Source organism: Schistocerca cancellata, chromosome 6, assembly GCF_023864275.1.
Source record: "Schistocerca cancellata isolate TAMUIC-IGC-003103 chromosome 6, iqSchCanc2.1, whole genome shotgun sequence".
Taxonomy (NCBI): Eukaryota; Metazoa; Arthropoda; class Insecta; order Orthoptera; family Acrididae; genus Schistocerca; species Schistocerca cancellata.
The window spans coordinates 112,259,201-112,281,459 of NC_064631.1; the positions used below are offsets into that span (position 1 = coordinate 112,259,201).

Sequence of the window (22,259 nt, forward strand, 5' to 3'; positions counted from 1 at the left end):
AGTGCCTCTGTCCACCTTGAAAAAAGGAGCCGCTACTGAGTACGAAACGGAAACAAAGATGACGTTGATTGATCTCTGTCAAGCATTGGAGCTGGGTAGTGCACTGGCTTGGATTTTATAGCATCCCCCCCCCCCCTCTCCCCGCTTTTTGTTTTTGTCTCTACAGCTCATTTGTCAAGCGTCAGTTGTATTGAATGGTTCTGTTCATGTTTTCTGTTCTACTGTTATTTCCTCTGGGTAGTCGATCATGTATTCGCATGGTAGGTTTTGTACTTATCTAAAGGATAAGTGCATTTCATCGTACCCATACACAAAAATGAGTTGGTGTCTGTGTAAGTGTGTCTCTGTTAGATTAGCATCACGAGAAAAGAACTACATTGTCTTTCCTCAAAAGAGCAGTCGTTTTCTTCTAATTTGATGTACACGTAAGTAATAACCAGGAAGATGGTGACATGACTTGTCTATCGACGGGACGAGTGATGATGATGATGTCTGGTTTGTGGGGCGCTCAACTGCGTGGTTATCAGCGCCCGTACAATTACCCAATCTTTGCTCAGTCCAATTTCGCCACTTTCCTGGATGATGATGAAATGATGAGGACAACACAAACACCCAGTCATCTCGAGGCAGGTGAAAATCCCTGACCCCACCGGGAATCGAACCCGGGACCCCGTGCTCGGGAAGCGAGAACACTACCGCGAGACCACGAGCGGCGGACACATATCGACGGGACGTAATAGCTTTAAAGGAATTGAGAACAAAGCATGAAAACTGAGGGGTGTCCTCAGAAAATGAGCACGTCTGGTCACCTTAGTTTAATAATTAAAAGTATAATAGGACATTTGCATTGTTATGACGGTGGCTGCTGGTGGTGTGGAGGGGGGGGGGGGAGGAGAAATCTAGGAGACCAATAGTAGTAAAAAAGGGGGGCGTCCTGTTTTAATTCTCATCTAGAGTGGCAAAACACCTAGCAATTGCCCTGAATGAACTAGCATAACTAGTAGTCGGGCAGTGTTCAAGATCTCCTCGCCAAGAAAGCAAATTACACGTGGGAAGCAAAAATTGCAGATAAAGACCATTGCATGAATACAGCGGACATTTTCATATGGATGTAGTTTGCCGTAGTTATGCAGAGATGAAGACGACTGCACAGGATGTACTCGGCTGAAGAGCTGCGCCAAACCAGTCCCCGGACTGATGGCCACAACTAAAGCAAATCGACAACGACAGTCAGCGTGCCGACAGAAGGAAGACACTGCGGCACCTGGCTGGCCGCCCGACAGCGAGTCGGCTTGCCTGTGAGTAGCGCCCAAGGCGCGTGGCCCGGCCGTCGGCCTTGACTCCTGCTCACGATGTACGCAACAGCGGCGTCGTGTCTCGGAGCGAGCGCGTGAATCAGCGGTTGCTGGTGGGAGGCGCGGACGCTCCGCACGGCTGCCCGCGGACAGACGGCGCTCGTGGTTTCGCGACCAGTCAGTCGCCCGCCATCTGCAGGCTGAACGAGATGGCCGCGAGAGGCAGCACCGGCGCGCTGCTGGTGGGCGCGGTGAGTACTACGCGTACTACTGCTGCTTTCTTGTTTTAAACCAGTGACATTTGACTGCCAGCGGACCGGACTGCTCCCGCCAGCAACAACACAGCCCGTTTTAGACGAACGACATTTTGGTCAAAATCGACTACTTCTGGTGGGTGCGCGTCACATAAATCAGCCGTCAATCGCGTCTCGTTTGGGGCAGTGCCGTCAGTGATCTATTGATTGTGACGAGTGTAGAGCTCTGAAATACCGAGTATCGCAGAAACAAAGGACTGTGGCGTCGTCAGCTAACACCGGAAGTTAACCAATTTTCGCCGCTCCCATTCGTGCTATAGTAACGGATTTTGCGCTTCTGTTTCTTCTTAATCTATATTTTATTCTTTGCTTTGTTTCAATGGCACATTCCAAAGTTTGCATGCGGTCCTAATATCTTTCTTACTAGTGTTCTTCGACGAGAGAGACCAAAAATCGAAAAAACACATGTTGGTTTTACAGTAGTCGTACTTGGACTAAGAAAAAGCCTACACTATCAATACGTAAGAAGTGTAATTGTTGCAACAGCTAAAAATGCCGGATCTATTGAACGAGAAAAATAATTTTGTGTTATCTGGCAGTTTGAAAGGTACAAAGGATACAGTAAAAATGCGCTAGATACTGTCTTATGAATATTGTTTGGTGTACAAAACTTTCGAGCCTTTATAGCCCACTTGTTGATGTATTGGCTGTTGGCTTTCGTCTTGGGATCTTCGGTCGACGTTTGTTTGGTGATTTTTCTGACGTTTTGCCAGCACGAGTGGCTGGTATCGTCCAAGGCAACGACGGAGGGTGAACCTCTGACAGTGCCAGCTACTCGTGTTGACGTAACGTCAAAAAAGAGGTTAGTAAACCATCACCGGCACTAGATTTCGAAACGAAACACATTGTTTGCTGTTTTTGTGTGTATATATTTTCTTAAGCAATCGATACTTGACGTTTTGAAATGTTTGGACGACATGTATCCTCTTCTTTGTGTTCTTAGCAGAATTTACCGTACGACCTCTGCCAAGAGCATGAATTTTGCTTAGGTCACTAATAAAATCTGTTGTCATTACTTGTTCCTTAATTCTGGCATACAGAGAACTCTTCTCTGCGCTTGCAATTTTGAAACTGACACGTAAACAGAAAAGGCCACTCGTGACGGGCAATACTCAGTACAGGAGGAATAAAACGGCAGGGCCGCTGCAGTGGAGTACTTGCCAAGAGTAGTCGACTGAGACAACAAAGTTGCTAGTGTAAAAGGGCATACGAGAACAAGAGACTCGCACTGTCCGTTGCCATTGCGCTGCCGCTACCGCAATGCAAATCCTGTGCGTGCCACTTACCAAATAGGAATAACGGACGCAAGATTTTCATCTATTTCAGACATAACTGTAGCATACTTACAGATACCGTAGAAATCTATATCAGGGTTTTCAAACTGGGCCTCACGACTCCTGGGCGGGTCGCTTCATGATACAGATCAACAGTTTTTTGTAGTTTTTAATCTTAACTTTCGACAACAGTGCTACACAGGTTAATATGCAGTAAAAACTTGTAGAACTGTAAGCAGTGTTGCCAGCTCTTCAAAACGAAATCAGCTAAATGTGTGTACAAAAAGGAGCCAGGAAAAAGCTGAAATATAAGATATATTATGGTGCAGTTTGCAATGATTATTCTGTGTAACAGTTTCTAAATAATGAAGTCAGGGGTGTTCTTAAATGTAGAACGAAAACAATGTAATCCCGCATCCCATCTGACCACGTCTCCTCTCAGGAGTAGATAGAAACAAGAATTAATTTATATTAATTTTAATTTGGAGTCTGCTGGAACTGCAGTGATACAAACAATTAACTGTGAAAATATAATTTGAATTACATATCCTTGATAATACGGAAACAACAGACTGCATTTTTAGAAGTTCAAAACAGATGATATGCAACACTATATGTGTAATTGTAATTTGTGTCCGTGATCGGCATATTTAATATTGCTTCATCCAAATCATATGTCCATTGTAGTGAGGTTGATATCTTAGCAAACTACTGCACTGAATAGAAGTTCGCTGCTCCTCTCCGCAGTACAATCGTTGGCCCATTGTTTATTACATGTGTGAAATGGTCGACTTCTGATTCATCTTGCATCAGTCTGCTTTGCATACAACAGCGTCCTTCATTATTGCGAAGTTGCGATGCTTTGAATTCCAATAACGCTCTTAACTGATTATATTAGATAGTTACGTTTTTCTTCTTGTGTATGTGTATTCCGACGGCCGGAAACGCACACCAACACAGCTATAGTTTGATTTGATGTGCTTTTTAATTCCATCCAACTACATTTTCATGAGATATTAATGCGTGCTTTGAAAGGTCGAGTCAAATACGTTTCATCTAACCAACATGGATTTTAGTGCTTTCGTATCGTCAAGAAAAAGGAAACTAGAGAAAACGCCAAATGAACCCAATTAACTCACTCATTTGCCAGCTAAATGGTATTAAAGAAACCAGAGTTAGCTCTAAAAAGCTGATTTGGCAGCACTTACTGTAACCAATCGCTGGTAAGAGCCATTTTCACATTTTATTGCAAATACAATAGTTAGCATTGATGAGCATCCAAATTAGTCTGTCGTGGTGGCTGGCCATTCTGTTGCTTCTACTTCGGCCAACGTTTTGCTAGTGGCGAGTGGCAAATCTCTGTCGGATCCCAACAATGTCGCTTGCTGACTGTATCTCGTTCACGTAAACAAAATCCCGCTCAGCGATTAGTTGTCGGGTGCAGTGCAACTGTCGGACGTTGCGACGCCTCTGGACATAGGGCCTACTTATGTATCAGTTATTTCATCGTTATTCTTGCGTGAATGACATAATGAGGTACGCTAAGATATTCAGAGGCTCCACTGTTTTTGCCAATCACGGAGTTCAATGTTTACCTCGCGTAGTACTTGTCAGGGCATACACTGTTCAGATGTAACTAGACCTAACGTAATTTTTTTTCTTTCTTTCTTTTGTCAATCGTACAACGTAATGGGACTGAGTTACGAATGAATATTCAAAAATTATGGAAAACAAAAATACGTAATTTTGTTTGATATATAACTGCATGGTCATGGGTAGCCGGAAGATGTTTTGATTAGACGATGGAGTCGCACTCTAAATAATGTGATCAAACAGCGCTGGCGAGAATAAATACCAGCAGAGAGCTGCAATAGAAAGGGCGAAAACTGATCTTGGAAGCGGAATTTTGGATTTTACAAAATGTTCAAATGTTTGTGAAATCTTATGGGACCTAACTGCCAAGGTCATCAGTCCCGAAGCTTACACACTACATAACCTAAATTATCCTAAGGACAAACACACACACCCATGCCCAAGGGAGGACTCGAATCTCCGCCGGGACCAACCGCACAGTCCTTGACTGCAGCGCCCGAGACCGCTCGACTAATCCCGCACGGCTTGGATTTTACACCGAACAACGATGGACTCAGGAGAGTTTTATGAAAGAGTAATGTTGGCTGGTTCTAGACCATCACTGGACTTACGAAAGTATAATTGTACTGTAGAAAAGACTGAAAACGTGATATGGGAACAAAAGATAACTGATAATGTGATGAAAAACGTGAACACTGTATCTTAGTTTATTTTAAGTTTACTTACATTTGAAAATTTTAAGAACGCTGTATTTGTAGTTAGTAATAAACAGCGATTAATGAGTATGATATTTGTTTTAATACAGATCCATTTTGTAATTAATGAACCAAGTAAACAACTTTTATACATTTTTTCGTTACCTCTGAATACTTTGAAACAGTTTTCATACCGGCGCACTTTGGGTCCGATGAATAATCGTAAGTATGGTCTAACAACAACCGCATGAAATACATCTCCTTAACGAAGTACAGGTGAGCTGTGAATAAAATCCGATGACACTGCACGCTCATGATCCAAAATTTGAAGGAGATGCAAGTTCAGTTGTGATTTCATACATCGCATGCGCAAATAGCGTCAGGGTTAATATGGTATTTACGTCTAATTACGGCTAATTGTGAGAATTAGAGCAATATGGTGAGAGGGTCGCGAAGTTATTTTAGAAGTTTTTCACAGCCATGAAGGACGGCATTTCTTAATAGCTGCAGCTGTCACTAGTTTAGCGCGACTTTAGATCTCATTGAACAGTCCCGTTCTCTGTTTCGCCAGGCGTGATATGGTCTTGTCGCTCATATGCGCTGAGAAAATGTGTAGTGTTGCTTCGTGTTCTGTAGAGAAAAACAGCGTGAAAATCCATTATAAATCACCGGGAAAAATTGTGCTTGATGTCTTCAACATGTTTTAGAAAAATAATCGTCACTACCGATACAACAGATTTCAGAAATAAGATCAAAGTTTATCGGACTTTTCTGTGTCGAGTATATTAGATACACGGAAAGAGAAACGGAACACAGGTAAAATATCAACTCTTGAAAACCAAAATAATTCGCTTTTGCAGTACACATAACTTATGCAAATGAAATATCCTATGTTTGCGACAGGTTTATCTGCTGCTCATTCCCGTCCTAACTTTCGTTTTCCGTTTGATCTCATACGTACCTTATGACGGAAGTTTTCTCCTTAATCGTGAATCTTTCGATCAGCTGGCAATACTCCATATTTCCTGCATTATTTTTAACTTCTTTTAAAAACACCAGTCGCAGTCTTCCTAGAACATCTAGAAGGAAATAGTGGTGTCATATTGTGTGACCAACCCCTCGTGTCTTCATCTGTCGATTGCTCTCCTAAATGACCTTATTTCACCTTTTCCTTCATCTGTTCACATTTTTTCCGGCACTATATCTCAAATGCTTCAAGAGATTTCGTTAAAGTTTTCCCTGTTGTCCATGTTTCAGTGCCATAAGTGCTATGAACTGAATGCAGCTCTTACAAGGGAACCTCCCAATCGCACCCCCCTCAGATTTAGTTATAAGTTGGCACAGTGGATAGGCCATGAAAAACTGAACACAGATCAATCGAGAAAACAGGAAGAAGTTGTGTGGAACTATGAAAAAATAAGCAAAATATACAAACCAAGTAGTCCATGTTGCAAGATAGGCAACATAAAGGATAGTGTGAGCTCCGGAGCGCAGTGGTCCCGTGATTAGCGTGAGCAGCTGCAAAACAAGAGGTCCTAGGTTCAAGTCCCCCTTCGAGCGAAAAGTTTAATTTTTTATTTTCAGACAATTATCAAAGTTCAGGCACTCACACATAATAAACTTCGCTCTCCAAAATTCCAGGACATGTTCAGATTTGCTTGGACATAGGCAGGATTTGACGGTCTACACATGGAAAAATTTGAAACATATGTTTTGACAGAGCACAGGGGAAAGTGAGCGACTGCGAAACTGTTGGATTCATTCGTTGCAGTTTATGTGACAAACTCTTATGTTTTCATCACTTTCTTGGGAGTAATTATCACATCCACAAGAAAACCTAAATCGGGCAACGTAGAAGAATGTTTTTACCCATTCGCCAAGTGTACAAGTTAGGTGGGTCGACAACATATTCCTGTCATGTAACGCACATGCCGTCACCAGTGTCGTATAGAATATATCAGACGTGTTTTCCTGTGGAGGAATCGGTTGACCTATGACCTTGCGATCAAATGTTTTCGGTTCCCATTGGAGAGGCACGTACTTTCGTCTACTAATCGCACGGTTTTGCGGTGCGGTCGCAAAGAGACGTTAATGAACGAATGGACAGATCATAACTTTGCCAAAATAAAGAAAAACTTTTCGCTGGAGGGGAGACTTGAACGCAGGACCTCTCGTTCCGCAGTTGCTCACGCTAACCACGGGACCACGGCGCTCATGAGCTGAGACTATCCTTGATGTTGCCTATCTTCACATGGACTACTCAGTTTGTACATTTTGCTTATTTTTTCATAGTCCCACACAACTTCTTCCTGTTTTCTCGATTGATCTGTGTTCAGTTTTTCAAGGCCTATCCACTGTGCCAACTTATAACTAAATGGGGGTGCGATGGGGAGGTTCCCTTGTTAGTCGCATTTTTCTTCATTTCAGTAACTATGATGTTAGAAAAAGTATTATCGTCTTACGTATAAACATTTTATTTGCTTCTCCAATTCTTTGTTTTACGTCTTCTTTACTTCTTCCGTCTTCAGAGGACTAATTTCCGAAGTATTTTTATGAGCTTGGTTGCTTCATCTTGTTTCCTTTAATATTAATGTTTACTCATTCTGAATCCCAAGCACACGAGAGTGATCTGTCTGTTTTTAGTTAACTTCCAGTTGGTACTCATCCCTTAGTACTTTCTCAATAACTTCTAAGATTGTTTGGAGATTTTGCCCGCATCTCGTGGTCGTGCGGTAGCGTTCTCGCTTCCCACGCCCGGGTTCCCGGGTTCGATTCCCGGCGGGGTCAGGGATTTTCTCTGCCTCGTGATGGCTGGGTGTTGTGTGCTGTCCTTAGGTTAGTTAGGTTTAAGTAGTTCTAAGTTCTAGGGGACTTATGACCACAGCAGTTGAGTCCCATAGTGCTCAGAGCCATTTGAACCATTTTTTGTTTGGAGATTTTCTTCATTTGGAGCTATCATAACCTTGCCACACAAGCGTACTAACACCGCAAGTCACAGAACTGAAAAACCACCTCTTACAGCGCGGGACGCCGTGAGTCGTGCAAGAATACAGTCAGTGAGGTGCTGGAAGACATCGAACAGGGATGTCGAGCTATGCTGACTCCGCGCCACGGCCAGCTGCGTTACGTTTCTGGATTGAAGACCAATGACGCGAACAGCCCGATTGAGGTGGTGTCACAAATTCTTGATTGGGTTTAAATCCGGCGAGTTTGGTGGCCAGGGAAGTATGATAAACTCATCCTGGTGCTCTCTGAACCACGCACGTACTCTGCCAGCTATACGATGCACTACATGCTCTGGTGGGGGATGCCATCGTGTCGAGGAAAAACAAGGTGCATGTAGGGGCGGACATGGTCCCCAAGGACAGGCGCATACTTGCGTTGCCATGCACGGTATACTTTAACCACAGTGGCACGCGAACAGTTTACAACCATAGCCGTTTTGGAAGTGCTTCTCGCTTGCCCCAAAAGCCAATGATTATACCCTTTTGGACGTCAGATCTTGAGTTGTTATTGCACGTTGACGTTGAATGTAGGAATTGGACACTTTAATGTTACTAGACCGTGTATTCATGTCTTTGCAACTTGTACTAAATTTAATCTGACGAGGTCTATTTTCCAGCTGTTCATCGCTTTAAGAGTAACATGTTAAGGGAATTTGACGTTTTATTGTTTGTCTGTTGTTGTTGATTTGATGTCGCTCTCCGTTTTGATGTATTCCGCGCAGGCCTACTCCATCATATATCCATTTGAACCTACTTAGTGTAGTCAAGCTCTGGTATACCTCTGCAGATTTACCCTCCACACTTTCCTCTATTAAAAACCTGACGATTCCTCGAGTCCGGAGGACATGTACTATCATCCTATCCCATACCGTACTATATATTTCTTTTTCCTCAGTTTAATTCAGTATGTCACCATTAGTTATTCGATTCAAACATCTGTCTTAATAATTCGCCTGCAGCAACACATTTCAAAAGCTTCCTCTCTATTGGTTCAAATGGCTCTGACCACTATGGGACTGAGGTCATCAGTCCCCTAGAACTTAGAACTACTTACACCTAACTAACCTAAGCACATCACACACATCCATGCCCGAGGCAGGATTCGAACCTGCGACCGTAGCGGTCCCGCGGTTCCAGACTGTAGCGCCTAGAACCGCACGCCTCTCTTTTGATGTGAGCGGTCATGGGACAGTGAAATGCACATACGCTGATTAAATGTATCCGGACACCTGGCTGAAAATGACTTACAGGTTCGTGACGCCCTCCATCGGTAACGCTGGAATTCAATATGGTGTTGACCCACCCTTAATCTTGATGATAGCCTCCACTCTCACTGGCGTACGCTCAATCAGGTGCTTGACGGTTTCTTGGGGAATGGTGGCCCATTCTTCACTGAGTGCTACACTGAGGAGAGGTATCGATGTCGGTCGGTGAGGCCTGGCACTAAGTCGGCGTTCCAAAACATCCCAAACGTGTTCTATAGGATTCAGATCAGCACTCTGTGCAGGCCAGTCCATTACAGGGATGTTATTGTCGTGTAACTACTCCGCCACAGGCCGTGCATTATGAACAGGCGCTGGATAGTGTTGAAAGATGCAGTCGCCATCCCCGAATTGCTCTTCGACAGTGGGAAGGAAGAAGGTGCTTAAAACATCAATGGGGACCGATGACCGTAGCAGTCTGGTCCCTTTAATCCCACAAACCAACCAACCAACCAAAACATCAATATAGGCCTATGCTGTGATAGTGCCACGCAAAACAACAAGGGGTGCAAGCCTCCTCCATGAAAAACACGAGGAGGCCATACCAGCACCACCTCCGAATTTTATTGTTGGCACTACACACGCTGGCAGATGACGTTCACCGGGCATTCGCCATACCCACACTCTGCCATCGGATCGCCACATTGTGTATCATGATTAGTCACTGCACATAACGGTTTTCCACTGTTCAATCTTCGAATGTTTACACTCCTTACATCAAGCGAGGCGTCGTTTGGCATTTACTGGCGTGACGTGTGGCTTATGAGCAGTCGCTCGACCATGAAATCCAAGTTTTCTCATCTCCCGCTTAACTGTGATAGTACTTACAGTGGATCCCGATGCAGTTTGGAATTCCTGTATGATGGTCTGGATAAATGTGTGCCTATTACACAGTACGACCGTCTTCAACTGTCGGCGGTCTCTGTCACTCAACAGACGAGGTCGACGTGTACGCTTTTGTGCTGTAAGCGTCCCTTCACGTTTCCACTTCACTATGACCTAGGGATGTTTAGGAGTGTGGAAATCTCGCGTACAGACGTATGACACAAGTGACACCCAATCACCTGACCAGGTTCGATGTCCGTGAGTTCCATGGAGCGCCCTCTTCTGCTCTCTCACAATGTCTAATAACTACTGAGGTCCCTGATATGGAGTACCTGGCAGTAGGTGGCAGCACAATGCACCTAATATGTTTTTTGGGGTGTCAGGATACTTTTCATCACATAGTGTATACAGAAGGCGGTAGTTTTACGTTCGCTAGGTATAAAAGGGCAATTCGTTGGCGGAGCTATCATTGACACTTAGGTGATTCATGTGAATAGGTTTTCGACGTATTGTGGCCGCACGACGTCTTTCCTGTCTTTGAACGCGGTTTGGTGGTTGCAACTAGAAGCATGGGGCCATACCATTTCGGAAATCGGTAGGGAATTCAGTATTGCGAGATTCACAATGTCGAGAGTCAGCCGAGAATAGCAAACTTCAAGCATTATCTCTCCACAGACAACGCAGTGGCCGACGGCACTAACTTAACGACCGAGAGCAATGAAGTTCGAGTGGGATTGTCAGTGCTAACAGGCAAGCAACACTGCGTGAAGTAACTGCAGAAATCATTGTGGGATGTACGATGAATGTATCTATCAGGACAGTACGGCGAAATTTGGCGCTAATGTTTATGTCTGCAGACGATAGACGCGAGGGGCTTTACTAACAGCACGATATCGACTGCAACGCCTCTCCTGGGCGCGTGGCCATATCGGTTGGACCTTAGGCGACTGGAAAACCTTCGCCTGTCCATGTGAGTTCAGATTTCATTTGGTAAGAGCTGATGCTAGGCTTCGAGTGTGCCTCAGATCCCACGAAGCCATGGATCAAAGTGGCGAACAAGACAATGTGCTAGCTGGTGGTGGTTCCATAATGGTGTGAGCTGTGTTTACATGGAATGTACTTAGTCCTCTGGTCCAAGTGAACCGATCATTGGCTGGAAGTGGTTGTATTCGGCTACTTGGAGAGTATTTGCAGCTATTCATGGATTTTTTTGTTGGAAACGACAATGGAACTTTCATGGATGACAATGCGCCATGTCATCAGACCACGATTATTCACGATTGGTTTGGAGAACATTCTGGCCAGTCCGAGAGAATGATTTGGGCACCCAGATCGCCCGACATGAATCCCGTCGAACATTTATGGGATATAATCTAGAGGTCATTTCCCGCGAAAGTCAGTTTGCTCTTTTCCGCCATGAGATTCACAGTGCAGTGGACAACGGCGCTCAGGTTGATGCTGCCTTCCTTGATTTCAGTAAAGCATCTGACACCATCCCGCATTGCCGTTTAATGACAAAAATACGAGCTTACGGAGTATCGGAGCAGACTTGCGATTGGAGTCAAGACTTTCCTGCTCTTAACGGAACAAAATTGACTGATCTAAAGGTGAGATGACCGTTGCTGTTTATATACCGGGTGGATCAAGTGGAAAGGTACGTGAATTGACGAGTAATAGCATTAGTGATTCTGAACAAAAAACTTATGTGGACACATGCTCTATTGTGAATGGTTTCCGAGGCAGAACACTTTTAATCTGCATTTCTATTTATTTTGTGTACTATTCATTGTCATTGTTTACAACGTACAACAGTAGAAGAGAGGAAGTTGAGACGGACATTTTGGTACAGGACCCTTGTGGTCTATCAAGTCGCAAAACCACCTCAAACTGGCCTACAAAAAATACCTAAGCTACAACGCATTAGCGACCCCCGAGATTTCCGATATTCTCGCGATCTCTTCGCGCAAACTGTTAGTCCTTGACAAAAGGTAAATAGCACCTTTTTTGTTGCAAATTTAATTTAGTTTCATTGTATACTGAGACAAATTTTCGTTGTATTGTGCGGTTTTCCAGTTATTGAATAAAAACGTACAAAAATGGTGTTAAACATGCCCATTCTCGGAAACCATTCGCAATAGAGCATATGTTCATATGAAGTTTTTTTTGTCCAGCATCACTAATTGTATCGCGTCTCAAAGCATGTACAGTCGTGCTCAAAAGTATCCGAACGACCTGAACTGCATTTCGCCTGATTCGCATGGCAACCCGCATAATGCAGCTGTCTAGCAGGTTCTCTAATCGCTCCTTGGTACAGTCGTTTGACTATTGAAAATTGTTCCAACAAGTCACCCCTAGAAAACTCTGCCCTGTATCGCAATAATTCAAGATGTAAAGTAATATCACGATACTACAAATATCAGGGAACATCTTAGCACAGATAAGACTGTCCTTAAGGCTGAAATGTTACCTGAAATGTTACCACTCTCATTATTACGCCAGATAGGTAATGCACGTAGTAAGTTCGTCGTTTCATGATTTCCTCTTCAAAGTAACATACCGTGCTTGTTATTTAACACAAAATGACATTAAAAACTTAAGTTATTCACGAGCAGCTAGTTGAGAACATGTATGAACTTCAAATGACACGACGAACCGTCTCGTTCTGCATTTGGATTCAAACCCAGGTCATGCAGACTAAGATGTCGTGACTGACGGAAACTAACAGTCATTCCTTACTCTGCATACAGAGAGTGATAAACCTCGATTTTAGACAGTATCAGTTAGCAAATATCAACTTTAAATTACATAACGCAAACATTTTTAACGGACGCGAATTCCTACCCAGAATCTATTGTCCCTGTTAACGAACTACATGTTAAATATTGCTTCTTCACAAGTAACCTATTTGAAATGCCGTGAGGTAGAGCTTTGTGTTGGACAGGGATTCGAACCCAGAACCTAATCGGATTGTTATCGAAGCGCAATCAACTGTGACATATCGGATTTTCTCGGCAGTAGCTAGATGTTTTAACTGAAATGACGAGACGTAACATTAATTTTTTCCTTCCTCGGAATCCAACCCGGCACCTATCGCTGTTATATTCTAGAGAATACGAACGTTAAATATGGGTTTGTTACACCAGCAGCGACGTGTGAGCATGTTTGAAATAGAAATAATATGACAAAGAGTTCAGTGCTGACTGGGAATCGAATCCCACATATATCGTTGTTGACTACACACAAAGAGACGTCAGCTACCGAATTTTTCTCCACCAGCAGCTCGGAATAACATCCTTGAACTTACAGTGATCTCTCAAATAGTTCTGTGTCTCACTGGGAGTCTAAAACGCCAGATATCGTTAGTGTTGACAACGAATGAAAATGAATTAAAAATCAAAATTATTATCCACCAGCAGATAGGTGTTCTCATGCTAGAGCATGGCAACGCTGTGATCGACAAGTTACTTCCTGGTGTGCATGGAATTAAGCCTCAAAGTTCACTTGATTTTTCATGTCATTTCCATTGCATAATCTGAGTTATTATCGCTTGAGGTGTAACAAAATATTGTAGATTTACGGTTTTCAGCCCAGGAAAGCCGTTGCACGTGGCAATCGCAACTAATCTCGTCCTTTAAATAGCGCTTTGCGTGTTCTAGCCACTATTGGCCTCGTAAGAGGAAAACGCAATATATATATCTTCGCTAGCTGTGTGGTGACGTGGTCACCTGTGAATAAGCGTCTCTTATGGTTGGCGGTGCCAGTCTCGCAGAGAGAAACGTTTTTATCCCTTCTGTGAAAGAGCTACAAGCAGTCAGATCAAACATCGATAACGAAATCGCAAGAAAGTACTTTCAGCTCATAGTGCAATAGTGAAAACTTACAATGCTGCACAACAGGTAACGCCTCTCTCCACTGTTGACAAGTAAACTTTGGGTTTCTAGGAATACATAACTTTGTTTATGAAATGTCACATTTGCATACCTGTTGAGTATGACACAGGATACCGATTATATACAAATCCAGTCGGAATCTAAGTGAGTAGTATGTATCTAATTCGTGCCAATAGAAGCTCGCTTGTGTACAGATACTCAGTTTTATTAAAACAAACATTCGTCGTAAGATTATCGTGGGTAGTTTTATTTCATTTCTTATAATACAGTGCACAATTTTCGTAAGGTTTCTTTCAGTGTTGTTAAAACAATACTAAACATGAGAGAGAAATTAATCATCAATTCTCTGATGTTATCTGTAACAGTCTGACAGTGCACATGCATGTAGAAGACTTGTTCTGAGTTAAAGCTGTTACCCAAGGTTTGAAGAAGAATAAAATGCCACTACCAGACGACAGCTAATGTAGAAAATACTTTTCTGGCTATTTTGGCACGTTGCGCTCTCCCCACACATAATACAAAAGCTTCGAGATGCGTCTGCTGCTTGGAAGTCTATTAAAACTGAAAAGAACAAAATGATGCAGAAGTTAGCCTTTTTCCACATGCGGCTTTTTGGGGTGAGAGGTGAAGGGAATTAAGTTTGAAGTTTCATTAAACTGATAACTTCAGAAAACACCAAAATTGCTTTTTAAAAATATGTAGCAACAAATGTAATACAACCCGCGACGTCTTATGTAGGGTGCTCGACGCTTACCATTATGCTACTAGCTCCCATATAGCTACAGCACCTCCAGCAGTCAACAACAGTTCCTCTAGAACTTCCGAATTCCATAGTGCTATGAGATAATGCATATGGCCGGATCTAGACTTCTGAGAGACCGACAGTTACAGCTTTTCTTTTGCACTGCACGACGTTTTCAACACATAGAATGCGCAGTAGAGTAGCTCAAATGGAAAGGAACACTTCCTATTTAAAATTTCTGCATCCTCCACTGTTGGCAGTTCTGTGTTGATGGTAATTACGTGATTTTATTTCGGTGATTACAAAATAGAGTCGAATGTATGCACTGGGTAGCCGAGGTAGCTAGTTCATGGCGATTCGGTCAACCAAGTACATGAACGTACTGAACGTACTGCAAACCACTACAGGGAGCCTGTGTGTCAGAATTCTCATCGAGTGTGTCGCAACGGCGCTATGATAGGAAAATGAGCCTCAGAGAAGATGATTTGGTGGTCTGTTGGATTGATGCTAGGTTCCTATCATAATGGTCTCAGTTCGATTAAAACTTCTGCCTATGATTTTTAATAGTGAGAGACAGATTCTATTCTCTTCTGGCTACGCGAAGTGAAGAAGGTATAATGGCATTGTGGTCTGAAATTCACATTAAACATGATATTCCTTCTCTGCCAAGTAGACGTTAGGTTGAACCACAATAAAGTCAGGAGTGGCGAAATGTGGGAACTCTGTCACCAGTAACCTTTCTTATACTGGTTATTTATTTCTAGTAACGAAACAAACGCTATGTAGGGTCACAGGATAGTTATTTCATCTTTTATTTGAGCTTCTGTATGTCGATAAAATTGGTTCTGAACTGGGAATGCTACTCAGACCGCCCTTAAAGCGGAATTTGATCCCTTCGTGACAATGCAGCTCGACTACTACTTGTTGTTTGTTCAAAACTGCACATTCCTCAATATCTCCACATACTGCGCGTGAGTGGGTTCGAATCATTGCCCGGCACTAAAGTTTTCATTATGTATCATCAAGCTCTAGCATGAGAACACCTACCTGCTGGTGGATAATAATTTTGATTTTTAATTCATTTTCATTCGTTGTCAACACTAACGATATCTGACGTTTTAGACTCCCAGTGAGACACCGAACTATTTGAGAGATCACTGTAAGTTCAAGGATGTTATTCCGAGCTGCTGGTGGAGAAAAATTCGGTAGCTGACGTCTCTTTGTGTGCAGTCAACAACGATATATGTGGAATTCGATTCCCAGTCAGCACTGAACTCTTTGTCATATTATTTCTATTTAAAACATGCTCACACGTCGCTGCTGGTGCAACAAACCCATATTTAACGTTCGTATTCTCTAGAATATAACAGCGATAGGTGCCGGGTTGGATTCCGAGGAAGGAAAAAATTAATGTTACGTCTCGTCATTTCAGTTTAAACATCTTGCTACTGCCGAAGAAATCCGATATGTCACAGTTGATTGCGCTTCGATAACAATCCGATTAGGTTCTGGGTTCGAATCCCTGTCCAACACAAAGCTCTACCTCACGGCATTTCAAATAGGTTACTTGTGAAGAAGCAATATTTAACATGTAGTTCGTTAACAGGGACAATAGATGCTGGGTAGGAATTCGCGTCCGTTAAAAATGTTTGTGTTATGTAATTTAAAGTTGATATTTGCTAACTGATACTGTCTAAAATCGAGGTTTATAACTCTCTGTATGCATAGTCAGGAATGACTGTTAGTTTCCGTCAGTCACGACATCTTAGTCTGCACGACCTGGGTTTGAATCCAAATGCAGAACGAGACGGTTCGTCGTGTCATTTGAAGTTCATACATGTTCTCAACTAGCTGCTCGTGAATAACTTAAGTTTTTAATGTCATTTTGTGTTAAATAACAAGTACGGTATGTTACTTTGAAGAGGAAATCATGAATACGACAAACTTACTACGTGCATTACCTATCTGGCGTAATAATGAGAGTGGTACCATTTCAGGTATGTCATTTATTGAAATAAATGTGAGTTTACAAGCCTTAAGGACAGTCTTATCTGTGCTAAGGTGTTCCCTGATATTTGTAGTATCGTGATATTACTTTACATCTTGAATTATTGCGATACAGGGCAGAGTTTTCTAGTGGTGACTTGTTGGAACCATTTTCAATAGTCAAACGACTGTACCAAGGAGCGATTAGAGGACCTGCTAGACAGCTGCATTATGCGGGTTGCATGCGAATCAGGCGAAATGCAATTCAGGTCGTTCGGATACTTTTGAGCATGATTGTACCTTTCCTTCTGACTCACCGTGCATAAATGTTTAGTAGAAAGCGTCGGATGCTCTTTAAGGTTATTCGAAGATGATGCACTTGTCTATGCCAAAGAAGCAATGCCAGAAAGTAGTAAGAATTTGCAGAACGACTTGCAGAGAATTGATGAATGGTGCAGGCTCTGGCAGTTGACTCTGTACGTAAGCAAATGTAACACTTTGCGCATACATAGTAAAAGAAATCCACCTTATAGCTACACTATTGATGAGAGACAGCGCCTGCAGTAAAACAGCTAGGCGTAACTATCCAGAGCGACCTTAAGTGGAATAATCACATAAAACAGATAATGGGAAAAGCAGATACCATATCAGATTCATGAGAAGACTCTTAAGGAAATGTAACTTATCCACGAAAGAAGTGGTTATAAGGCGTTTGTTCGCCAAATTCTTGAGTATTGTTGATCTATCTGGGATTTCTATTAGGTAGGACTGATAGAGGAGATAGAGAAGATCCAACGAAGAGTGGCGCGTTTCGTTTAGCTGGCGAGAGAGCGTTACGGAGATACTCAACTAACTCCACTGGCAGACGTTACAAGAGAGGCATTGTGCATAACGGAGAGGTTTACCATTGAAATTACGGCACAGCACTTTTCAGGGAGAGTCGGACAACATATTACTTTCCCCCACATACATCTCTCGTAATGGCCACGAGAAGAAAGTTCGAGAAATTAGAGCCAATACAGAGGGTCACCGACAATCATTCATCCCATGCACTATTCGCGATTGTAACAGTGTTGGAGGGATCAGATAGTGGTACCGAAAGTACCCTCCGTCACACACCATTAGTCTGCAGGAACTTCCAACGACTTGTTGAGTCCATATCACGTCGAGTTGCTGGATCATTCTGGGTAAAAGGAGGTTCGACACGATATTGGGAGATATCCCATGACTTTTGTCACCTCAGTGTTATTCCATTAGCATCGGCGGATTTAATTCGAATAAATTCCATTACCTTTGTTATTCTTTTGTTGATGTCCATCTTATGTCTTTTTTTCAAGTCGCTATCGATTCCATAAAAATGCTCATCCAAATCCTTTGAAGGATGGCGAACCTCAAAGTTGTTATTTCTTCCCATTGAACATTAATTCCGTTTATAAATTTATTTTCGGTTCATTTATTGCTTGCCCAATTTACCGACTGGATAACATTGAGGAGAGGCTGCAACACTGTTTCATTTCCTTCTCCATCACTGCTTTCCTTTTATTTTCTTCGAAACTTATAACTGCAGCCTTGTTTCTGTACAATATGTAGTGGTACCGAAAGTACCCTCCGTCACACGCCATTAGTCTGCAGGAACTACCAACGACTTGTTGAGTCGTTTCGTTCCCTGTGTTTTATCCCTGCCAGATTCAGGATACGAAAATTCCAACCAACAGAGTCAAAAGCGTACTCTATGTCTATAAAATGTTGTAAACGTAAATTTACTTTTCTTCAACCTATCGTCTGAGATAATTTGTATGGACAATCTTGACTCATATTTTATACCGAAGCCGATATTTGTGTCAGTATTTTGCAACCATGAATTATGAAACTAGTGAGTCGATGATACTCATACTTGTGAAAGTAAAGTTTTTTGCAATTGGACTTCAGTCTCATGTATTTTGCAAACCAGATGCAGTATTTCGTCATGGATCTCAAGGATATCAATATTTTTGGTTAGAATATCTCAGGAAAATACAAACAGCATTACATTCTCAAAAGGAACACGTCAAACACAGAATGATAGAAGACTTAGGAAATATCGGTATTATAGTTGTAATTGTCGATAATTGTAATTGTCGTAGCTGTGTTGGGAGAGAACTAGAGTTCCAAGCGCTCATAGCAAGCATTGAAGCTGAAATAGTTATAAGGTCTTGAAAGCTGGCTGAAGTTTTTACCAAGGACCGAATGGGAAGCTAGACAGGTCATATCAACAAACAATAAAGAATAATGCGCCGAATTATAGACCCGTATCATTTTCATCGATTTGTGGTAGTATTTTGGAACATATTCTGTTTTCTAACATTGTGGAATACCTCGAAGGAAACGATCTACTGACGTATCACTAGCACGGGTTCACAAAATACTCTTGTGGTGACCAGCTCTCTATTGACATGACGTAATGAATACTATTGGCAGACAAACATGGCTCTGAGCACTATGGGACTTAACATCTGAGGTCATCAGTCCCCTAGAACTTAGAACTACTTAAACCTAACTAACCTAAGGACATCACACAATTCCACGCTCGAGGCAGGATTCGAACCTGCGACCGTAGCGGTCGCGCGGTTCCAGACCGAAGCGCGTAGAAACGCTCGGTCACACCGGCCGGCTATCAACAGAGGTTCTGAAGTTGATTTCATATTTACAGATTTACGAAAGAGTTTTGACGCCATTTCTCAGAAGCAGCTCCTAATCAAATCGCGCGCCTATGGAGTATTATGACTGTTGTACGACTGGATTCGTGATTTTCTTTCAGAAAAGTCACAGCTCGTGCTAATTGATGAACCGTCATCTGACGAAATGGAAGTGATTTCTGGAATTCCCCAAGGAAGTGTTGCTCATAATCTATAGATTTCTGCATGATGCATAAAGTGGCAAATGATCCTAAAGAAGAAAAGGCGTGAAGTTATCCACGGGAGTACTAAACAAAATTCCATTAAATTTCAGTGCACGATAACTAACACAAATTCAGTTAAATACTTGGGAATTACAATTACAAACAATTTAAATTGGAACCATTACGTAGAAAATGTTGTGTGGAAGGCGAACCGAAGACCATGTATTTATGGCAGAACACTTACACAAGACGCATCAAATCTACTAAAGAGACTACCTGTGAGATCCTTACCACATAGGATGGATGGAGGACACCAGAAACGTCCAAAGAAGGGCAGTTCGTTTTGTATTATTGTGAAACAGGGGAGAGTATAACGGATATGATAAGCAAGTTAGGGTTGGAAATCATTAAAACAAAGGTATTTTCCACCGTGGAAAGATCTTTTCACGAAATTTTCTCCTCCGAATGCGAAAATATTTTATCAACTTTCACCTGCATAGGGGAAATTGTTCATCATACTAAACTAAGAGAAATCAGAGTTCGCACGGAAAGATTTAGATGTTCATTTTTTCATGTACTATTTGAGAGTGGAAGAGTGAGCAATTGCCTGAAAGGTGTACTATGAACCCACTGTCAAACACTCAAGTGTGAATTGCAGAGTAGTCTGCCGGCCGCGGTGGTCTAGCGGTTCTGGCGCTGCAGTCCGGAACCGCGGGACTGCTACGGTCGCAGGTTCGAATCCTGCCTCGGGCATGGGTGTGTGTGATGTACTTAGGTTAGTTAGGTTTAAGTGGTTCTAAGTTCTAGGGGACTTATGACCTAAGATGTTGAGTCCCATAGCGCTCAGAGCCAGAGTAGTCATGTAGATGTAGGTGTACAGGTAACGTCATCTGCTGCAGGTGCCACGTTTCAGCTTAGATCTCTCAGTGCTCTGACAAAATCGATCGTAGTATCATATCTTCCTTCTCATTTCCGTCTACTTCCTCTAACCTTTCTGTAATATTGTCATGAAATTCATTTCCTTCGTATAGCCCTTCTGTACAATGATTAGCCAGAACATTATGACCACCGATCTACTATCGATATAAACCCGTCCAGGCAATAGCAGGGGTACACTACTGGCCATTAAAATTGCTACACCACGAAGATGACGTGCTACAGACGCGAAATTTAACCGACAGGAAGAAGATGCTGCGATATGCAAATGATTAGCTTTTCAGAGCATTCACACAAGGTTGGCGCCGGTGGCGACACCTACAACGTCCTGACATGAGGAAAGTTTCCAACCGATTTCTCATACACATACAGCAGTTGACCGGCATTGATTGGTGAAACGTTGATGTGATACCTCGTGTAAGGAGGAGAAATGCGTACCATCACGTTTCCGACTTTGATAAAGGTCGGATTGTAGCCTATCGCGATTGCGGTTTATCGTATCGCGACATTGCTGTTCGCGTTGGTCGAGATCCAATGACTGTTAGCTGAATATGGAATCGGTGGGTTCAGGAGGGTAATACGGAACGCCGTGATGTATCCCAACGGCCTCGTATCACTAGCAGTCGAGATGACAGGCATCTTATCCACATGGCTGTAACGGATCGTGCAGCCACGTCTCGATCCCTGAGTCAACAGATGGGGACTTTTGCAAGACAACAACCATCTGCTCGAACAGTTCGACGACGTTTGCAGCAGCATGGACTATCAGCTCGGAGACCACGGCTGCGGTTACCCTTGACGCTGCATCACAGACAGGAGCGCCTGCGATGGTGTACTCAACGACGTACTTGGCTGCACTAATGGCAAAACGTCATTTTTTCGGATGAATCCAGGTTTTGTTTACAGCATCATGATGGTCGCATCCGTGTTTGGGGACATCGCGTTGAACGCACATTGGAAGCGTGTATTCGTCATCGCCAAACTGGCGCATCACCCGACGTGATGGTATGGCGTGCCATTGGTTACTCGTCTCGGTTATCTCTTGTTCGCATTGACGGCACTTTGGACAGTGTACGTTACATTTCATATGTGTAACGACCCGTGGCTCTACCCTTCATTCGATCCCTGCAAAACCCTACATTTCAGCAGGATAATGCACGACCGCATGTTGCGTGTTCTGTACGTGCCTTTCTGGATACAGAAAATGTTCGACTGCTGCCATGGCCAGCACATTCTCCAGATCTCTCACCAATTCAAAACGTCTGGTCAATGGTGGCCGAGCAACTGGCTCGTCAGAATACGCCAGTCACTACTCTTGACGAACTGTGGTACCGTATTGAAGCTGCATGGGCAGCTGTACCTGTACACGCCATCCAAGCTCTGTTTGACTCAATGCCCAGGCGTATCAAGGCCAGAGGTAGTTGTTCTGCGTACTGATTTCTCAGGATCTATGGACCCAAATTGCGTGAAAATGTAATCACATGTGAGTTCTAGTATAATACACTCCTGGAAATGGAAAAAAGAACACATTGACACCGGTGTGTCAGACCCACCATACTTGCTC

General features: G+C 42.9%; 1 protein-coding gene across 1 annotated transcript in view; it reads left to right on the forward strand.

Moving 5' to 3' along the window:
* Positions 1–1,321: 1,321 nt before the first annotated feature.
* LOC126191246 (venom dipeptidyl peptidase 4-like) overlaps positions 1,322–22,259 on the forward strand; it is a 475,023-nt gene continuing 454,085 nt past the window's right edge. The window contains exon 1 of the mRNA XM_049932056.1: positions 1,322–1,546. Within this exon, the coding sequence (XP_049788013.1) occupies positions 1,505–1,546 (42 nt within the window). The 5' untranslated portion in view covers positions 1,322–1,504. The remainder of the gene's footprint in view (positions 1,547–22,259) is intronic.